Source organism: Sorex araneus, chromosome X, assembly GCF_027595985.1.
Source record: "Sorex araneus isolate mSorAra2 chromosome X, mSorAra2.pri, whole genome shotgun sequence".
Taxonomy (NCBI): Eukaryota; Metazoa; Chordata; class Mammalia; order Eulipotyphla; family Soricidae; genus Sorex; species Sorex araneus.
Window position 1 is genome coordinate 60,185,927 of NC_073313.1, and position 8,572 is coordinate 60,194,498.

Genomic DNA, 8,572 nt, shown 5'->3' on the forward strand with positions numbered 1-8,572 from the left:
TTCTGTCTCCTTAAAGTAGAGAGATATTAAGCTTCCTGGACCAATCTGATGTGTTATATTTACATAGGAAGCAATGTCAGATAATAAATGATGGTAAATTTTCTTTAGCTATATTTGTGTAAATATATGACATAATATGCTTTCTAGAAATAGTATGAAATTCCTAAGAGTCTTAGGAATTTAGGTATAATATTATCAGTGATGATTCTAGTTATCATTTTAAAATGTGCACCACAGAAATATCCAAATTTCCTAATAAATTGCTTTATAGTAAGCTCTTGTCAGGCTTTTTAAACAGTCATTTAAAAGTCTTTTATAATTTAGTTATTATTTCACTGTAATTCTCTTGCCAAAGTGTTCCTGCAAAGTGCTTATTCTTCAAGGAGGTTTATGACAAAGACTTTGACAAATACATATTTCTGATAACTCTAGTATCATAACATTGAATTGGGTAAGAATTTCTAAAAACTGTATGGAAAATTGGTTTATAAAGCTGCCCAAGGTGATGCAAAACAAAAATTAATTACATAAGACTGAATTGGAACTTACAAAGAGGATTATACTTTTATGGTTTCATTTCAAACATTGCTGGTTGTTAAATGTTTTCTTTTCCATATTTAAGACACTTTTTTTACTGCCACCCTTTTAAGATACAGCAATTTGGTGACATATACTTTTTTTTGGCTTTTTGGGTCACACCCGGAGATGCTCAGGGATTACTCCTGGATTTGCACTCAGAATTAGTCCTGGCGATGCTCAGGGGACCATATGAGATGCTGGGAATCAAGCCCGGGTAGGCCACATGCAAGGCAAACACCCTATCTGCTGTACTATCGTTCCAGGCCCCTACTTTTGTGAAAAAAAATTTGAAGTATTGGTCTCCCTACGTGATCCAGTTGTCTTTGAGATTTCATCTACTGGTTAAGTTCAGAAACATTATTGTGTATGCACAGTCTCTCTCTTTTTTTTTTTGCACAGTCTCTTTTGCTCTATGTTCACTCACTAAAGTTCAGAAGAACTCCTGACCACATGATCAGAGACAAATCAACCAGGAAAATACATCAGAATAAGCTGCTGTCTTCTCCACCTTCTGGAGATGCTTCAAACTCAAACCTAGAAATCCTCTCAACAGCTGCTCTCTAAACTTAGAGGATGAACTTCTAATATTTTAAACTATAAGTCTTGATTTCCTTCTGTTTTCACAAACATGCATCTCATTAAATTATCCCATTGAGATTTCATCTACTGGTTAAGTTCAGAAACATAACACATCATAACATAACACATCATAAAAAGGCTTTAATTATATGGATGCTTACCTCCTCCTAAAAAATCTCATTGTTCATCTTGTCCTAAGTAATCATTGAGGATATGTGATTAATTATAAATTATATTGTACTTATTTCAATAACTGATAAATTTGAAGTCTGATTGCATATTATCAAAACTTTGTAGTCTGACTTAAAAAGGTAAAAACCTGAACCTGATTATTACTGATTTTCATTGTTCAATCTATTAAATCTTGGCTTCTGGGAATTTTGGTTCAGTAATTATTTCATTACTTGTTTTTTTTTAATTATAGTTGTCAAATAAACTTCTCCATTGTATACTTTTGAGGGCTTTAAATGTCGTTAGCAACCACTCACACACCAAATAGTATTCGCCAGTATCAGGCAACTAGATAAAATTAACAATAACCACGTAAATGATAAAGATGACTACAGGTCCTTGATGAAAGAATTAGTGAAAAAAATGAACATGGTTTTTTTACCTGAATACCAGCAGGGGCAACCAAAAATGATGTCACAGTGGTTAGTCATGCACTCAACCCAATAGGTGTATGACTAAAAGCTAGGAATCGTTAAAACCAAAAACAAAGAAAGGCCAGCCTTGAAAATTTCCCAAGTACGCAGACACACTTTAGTCATACAAACAGCAATTTAGCTTATTTTGAAAGACCATTTTGACCTGGGTTGTACCTTGCTTCTTTCTTGAAGCTTATAAGCACAATTTAAACTTTTAGAAAAATTGATCTAAGGTAACTGCTGACCAATTCTCTATAATTTAAGCTGCTTTTAAAAAATATCCCGGAACTTCATTCTGTGTTTAGGTGTTCCTATTTTATGAAATGTCTTTTTGGTATGTACTCAATAAACTTACTAATTACTGCTTTTGTGATTCGTTGGTTTCATTGTTGTTATTTCTAAAATTTTGGCAAGTGGATGAAGATTGGTCTTTCAGAAAAATCAAACTGACACATATGAAGTACATATATTCTCTCACTATATATGCTTCTGTGTGGGTTCACATGAATATTCATTCTGAATACTTGAGATATAAGGAGGTACAAAATACTTTTTAAAATTTAAAATGAGGATTAAGACAATAAAAACTATTACACTCCATAAACCAGTGTTAGGTAACCTCGAAACAGCAAAACCTCTGCTCTAGGAAACCAGGGTTAAACTTTTGGGTATCAGATGATAATTCATAGAGAACCTTGGTGGGCTGTTGGCTGAAGAGCTGCTTTATTCCAGCCTGGGAGTCGGGAGCAGCCTTATCTGTAAGGGAATTAGCCCATGACTGAGCTCCTGTGTGTCTTCCCATCAGCCAAGAGGCTGGTACCTGCGTGAATTAATGGCGAGATCCTGAATCCCAGAGCCCCACCAGGAGGTAAGCCCTGCCTGAGCACTGCCCAATGGGGGAAAAAAAACAAGACCCAAAATATTCCTCCAAGCAAAACCAAAACAAAATACTAAACAAGTAAGGAGCCCGAGTAACGGCCAAAGCAACTCCAAGTCAGAACGCAGGGAACCTCAGCCCCCGCGCCCTGACCCCTGTGCCGTCCATCTTGGCAGAGCCCGGAAGACATGCCCAATATGGCGGCTTTTCATTTCCGCCGGGGCAAAGGTGGCAGCTAAAGTTGGGGATTGAAGGAGCGGATGCCGTTGATCTGAAGGAGCTGGAGGTACGTCCTCAGGGGGAGGGTGAAGCGCCCATCAGTGAGCACACCGCGAGTGTCTGAGGGAAAAATGAGGGGAACCCAGACCGGAAGCTCAGGAGCCCTGACTGCAGTGGGCGGAAGTGGCTTTCCCTGACTTCCGCCTTCGGGTTCTGAAGTGCCTTGTCGGAGGCAGCAGACAAGATTCCGCGTCGCTGCCCACCCTGAAGGTAAGTATGGAGCTGAGAAAGCATGGAAGTCGTGCTGAACCCCTCCCCCAAATGCACCCCTCCCGTCAGTTCAGGAAAGTTCCGGAGTAGTGTTTCCAGTAAGGTGCACTGGCCATTTGCTCTGAGAAGCCCGAGGGTGGTAGAGGCCTAATTGAAAGGATGTGGAATAAGGCCCTAAGAGGGAAGGTGCTCGGGAACTACCCAGAGGCACAGTGAAAGAGAAATAACTTTGGGGGGCAATTCTACTCGAGAACGCTCGAGTTCCTCACAAAAAGCCACTTTGTCTGCGCTTTCATTTTCTGCGTCTGAGAGACTCCAGGCAGGGCTGTCTGACGAAGCATACCCTCCGTTTGACTAGGAGTCTCTGGGAGTCTTGAATTAAAGGGGCCTCCCTCAAACTAACAGGACGAGGAGGGTCAGGCTCTGTGACTTATTTTATCTGAGGAGGGGGATGACTAGGAGGATCTTAAACTCTGGAAAATAAGAAGCTCCACCACCCCCCAGCTCGTGCTGTCCTCTGTCTTTGGACACCATGGGTATATAGATTATCAAAGGTTATGTACCATTATTTCTGTCTTGAGGCTCTCAGAGATTGGCTGGAAATCTCTGGAATTGACTGGAAAGGGGAAGAATCAGGTCAGCGAAAGGGTTGCCTCAGCCTATGCCAGCAATCAAATTATGGCCCCCTGGTGAGGACTGAAAACCTGTGTGCCCCAGAAAAAGAAGCTCACAGATTCTGCCTGTTGCCTTCTGCCACACAAAAAAGATTCCGGTAAGAGTGCCATCCACTTCTGCCTCAAGGTAAGGTTGAGGAAGGTTCATAGAGAGGTTCAACATTGATTTAATGGGAAGAAGTTAGATTAATTTTGTGAAGTACACCAGGCACTGCAGAAGTAAGCAAGCACAAAGATATTTCTCCCCCACAGAACTAAGATGACTCAGCCCCTGCTGCCTGAGAGGGCTGGCTAGCAGGGCAGAAGGGTGCAGATGTAGTTTGCTTCCTCCTTTTTATTTAGCCTGGAGACTCTCAGAGCCATAAGGACCTATTGAAGGAAAATGTTAGTACAGCAGAGGATGGATTCCCAGGTTTTGCTTATATTGTAGATAAAAAATTCAAGAAAGGATTGATAATATATTCTAACAGAACACAGAGGAAGAGCCACAGATTTTTTGTTTGCCTTACTGGTTGACCTGGGGGATTTCAGTCTGAGATGCTCCCTCATTTATCAGTTAATAATCCCAGGGAGCAAGAGTCCAAAGAGCCTGTCTCAGGTTGTCAGAATAAGGCTCACAGACTTCCAGGCATCAAAATAGAAACCCTGAGGCTGGACTTCTTCCTCTCCAACAGGAATGAAATAAAACCTTCTTTGTTACTAAATGCATCTGTAGTCTCATGTATTGAACCCTCATTTCCATCTTGAGTGCCCTTCGGCAGGGAAGAAGTCTGGCTCTAAGGGAGCCAGACTCAGGTAAACATACAAAAGAAGTTTCAATCATGCCAAGACCCATGGGGTGAACTGAGGGACACCCCGTGTCAGAACAGACAGAATACCAGGCCAGATGTACCACTTATGTCATATATGAGGTTGGGGGACTTAGTAGTGGGCTTTGGCAACCCCCCAGTTTTCCCTTAAGCATCTCATTTAGGCGAGATTCTAATCCAAAGGAAGATGGCCTCATGTTAGTAGGAGGAGTTACTATAGCCCCTATAAGATATAAAAGGAAGGACTGAAGGAAACCAGAATCCCAGAGTAGATAAAGTCTATATCATTTGGCCACTGAGCAGGCATGTGTAGTCTCACAGTGCGTGGTCACTTTTATTTTTGAGAGTTTTACTTAAGGTCAGCAGAGGGGTAAGACCCAGGTAAGACTACCAGTGTGGGCACTGAGGGAGGACAAAGTTGACTTCCTGTCCCAGAACAAAGGGGACACCAGAGGCAGGCTAGTGCTGAAGGGTTGTGCTCACTGACTACACTTTGAGGTGGCTCCTCCATTTTTCTCACAGAGACTCCGGGAATTTGGCCTGAAGTTCATATCCTTGGGTCACAGCAGAGAAGGCCAAGGAAGTAGCAGTAATCCAGGTGAGACCCCGTCCTGAAACCCAAGGTCTCCCTGACCCCAGAGCCCAATCCCACCATAAGTCTTTCATACCCGGAACCTCAGTGGGTGGCAGCTACACCCCAAGAGTTGTCTCACCTCTTCCTTCAGGTTCTTAGGGCCCAGACTTCCCAGAGGGCACAGCCCTGTGAGACAGAAGGGAGTCCCTAAAGAGGAACCCTGTATGTCTCCTTGGTCGGTGCCCCCAAGGGCAGCTGCAGACACTTATTCTCTCCCCAGGCCTCTCCCACTCCTGCCAGCAGCCACAACAGGAATCATGCCACCAGCTCGGAAGCGACGGCGTGGCATGACTGAGGAAGACACAATGGAGACACAGGACCCGGGAGATGCACAGAGACACAGGATTGTGGAAGAGGATTTCTCTTCCTCTTCTTCCTCCACCTGCTCCTCCTCTTTCCCTTCCTCTTTCTCTTCCTCCATAATTTCCTCCTCCCCTTCTCCTCTCTTTTCTCTGATCGAAGGCACCTCAGAGGTGGAAGTGGCTTCGGGGACAATCAGTCTTCCCCAGCCCCCTCTTGGGATATGCCCCTCCCCCATGAGTGAATCCCAGGAAGGGCACCCCAGCAGCCAAGAAGAGGCTCCGAGCACCTCTTCCCAGGCCCTGCTGGGTGCAGAGTTCTTGCCCATAAATGCCATTGATGATAAAGTGGGTGAGCTGGTGGAGTTCCTTCTCCTCAAATACCATAATAAGGAGCTGACCACAAGGGCAGAAATGCTGAGAACCATCCTGACAGATTACCAGGAGCTCTTTCCTGTCATCCTCAGCAAGGCCTGTGAGTGCATGCAGCTGGTCTTTGGCATTGATGTGAAGGAAGTAGACCCGCAGGTCCACTCCTATGTCCTGACCAATTCCCTGGGCCTCACCTACAATGGGACTTTGAGCTCTGAGCAGAAACTCCCCAATAGCGGCATTCTGATTTTTATCTTGACCAAAATCTTCATAGAGGGTAACCGTGCCCCAGAAGAAGGTATCTGGGAGTCACTGAGTGTGATGGGGGTACATCCTGGGAGGGAGCACTTCATCTGTGGGGAGCCCAGGGAGCTTCTCACTAAAGTGTGGGTAAAGGAACAGTACCTGGAGTACCGGCAAGTGCCTGGCAGCCACCCTGCCCGTTATGAGTTCCTGTGGGGCCCCAGAGCCTATACTGAAACCAGCAAGATGGAAGTTCTGGAGTTTTTTGCCAGGATCAGTGATAGTAACCCCAGATCCTTCCAAGTGTGGTATGAGGAGGCTTTAAGAGAGCAGGAAGAGAGAGTGCAGGCTAGAATTTCTACTACAGATGATACTCCTATAATGGCCTGTACAGATGCTAATGCCATGACCAGTGCAGGTTCTAGCGTCTAGCCAGTAGATTTTCCTGAGGAAGTTCAACACAGATTATTGTAAGATGGCAGTGTTATTAGTAGCCAGGATTCACTCCACAAGGCTGTCATAATGAGGCATCTTTGTGTTCCTTTTCCCTAAGGGTGACTTTAAAATGAGTTTTCCTGGGGTCAGAGAGATAGTACAGTGGGTAGGGTTCTTGCCTTGCATGTGATCAATCAGTTTATGAATGAGATTTTTACATAAATATTGCTGTTTATCTAGTTTTAAAGCGAGATTTTTGCTGGTTTGTGGGCCTGAGATATAGTACAGAGGGTATTTGCCTTGCATTCACCTCACCCATATTCAATCCCTGACATCCCATGTGGTTCCCCTAGCTCACCAGGAGTGATTCCTGAGTGCAGAGCCAGGAGTAACCCCTGAACATCCCTGGGTGTGGCCCAAAAAAACAAAAGTAGATTGTTTTCCTGGTTGGTCTAAAAGTTGGAAAATTTTCCCTCTTACCTATAGCCTGTGATAAGATAAATTGTCCTTGAATAGAACTGCCCTTGGAAGTGTAAAAGAGCTTAATGTTTTTAGTCTATCTCTCTGAAAAATAACATGTAAATGTATGTGTTGATTGTCTTTGCTTACTTAAGACTGTAGGAGATAATATATAGTAATAAATGAAAATTTCTGTTTATGGGCTCATTTCATCCAAACTTAGCCTCTGCTCTTCAGAAGTCTCTGTGTTACTAGTAGTGCCAATCACACACACCTAATGGTAGAGTAATAGTATGTGTAAAAGACTAGTATAAACACTCTTATAAATGAGATGGTAAGAGTTCCTCTAAGTCCCACAGGACAGGTAAAAGGAAGCTTTCAAATACAAATGGCCCATGTTCGGTCAGTTAGAGTTTTGGGAACCTGATTCCTTCTGTAACAGAGGATTATCACTACACTGAATGGCAGCAGTGAATGGAGTCTCAGATTTTGTGACTTAGAAGACAAAAACCTGGACAGAAATACTACTCTTGGAAGTTAAATACTACTCTTCTGAGTCATGGATAGACCAGAAAGTAGTCTCCGAGAGGGACAGGTAGTGAATTTGTCCTGTCTTCTTTTTGTGTTGTTTGTTCTGGGGGCCCCACCTGGCAGTGCTCCGGACTAACTTCTGGCTCTGCAGTCAGGAATCATTCCTGATGTGGCTTGAGAGACCACAAGGGAATTGAACCCGATTTGGCCAGGTGCAAGGCAAGCTCCCTACCTGCTGTACTATCCTACTAGCCCCTCTCCTGCATTCTTGTCTTAGTGCTCTTGAGCAAAGTATAAGAAGTAGGTATTTTGCTGACCCACAGTCTGCAAAACTTTAGTGCTCTTAGTGCTCTTGAGCAAAGTATAAGAAGTAGGTATTTTGCAGACTCACAGTCTGCAAAACTTCCTGAGCGTCAGTGGTCTGTGAGTGACCATCACTATCATCCTTTTAACTTGATGCCAGAGAGCCAGACCCAATTCCATTAAAACACTTTCATTAGATTAACTTCAGAGTAATTTGGCTAATTCTAAGAAATGCACAGATTTTGTCAGGGGTAAACAAATGAAAGCAGTGATTTCGATGGAAAAGCAGCTGGGAGGGAAAGGCGGATGAGGTCTTTGACAAATTCTGGGATATTTTTAGTTGCATCAGGCTTGGAAGACTCCCAATGCCCAAATCAAATAATTTTTTCCTTGAAGAAGGAAATGATGGAATTTTAGTTACAAAGAAGTATCTCTGCCTGATATGGTATTCCACATCCTGGTGGATGAGCTGCATATTATTTGAAATGTTGTAGATGACAAACAGAGACTTTCAGACTAGTGTGTAGTAGGTTATGCAGTCAAAAGAATTCTAGAAATAATTGCCAGTGATTAAAGATCAAAACAGAGACCATGCAAGGCACTTTGCTTACCCGCACTCCAAAACTTTCTGAGTCTCACACA

The 8,572-nt window shown here is 43.3% G+C and overlaps 1 protein-coding gene across 1 annotated transcript; it reads left to right on the forward strand.

Annotated features, from left to right (window-relative positions):
- Positions 1-5,545: 5,545 nt before the first annotated feature.
- Positions 5,546-6,634, forward strand: LOC101553675 (melanoma-associated antigen 10). The gene has a single exon (XM_055121092.1). The coding sequence runs from the start codon at positions 5,546-5,548 to the stop codon at positions 6,632-6,634; it is 1,089 nt and encodes a 362-aa protein (XP_054977067.1).
- The last annotated feature ends 1,938 nt before the right edge of the window (positions 6,635-8,572 follow it).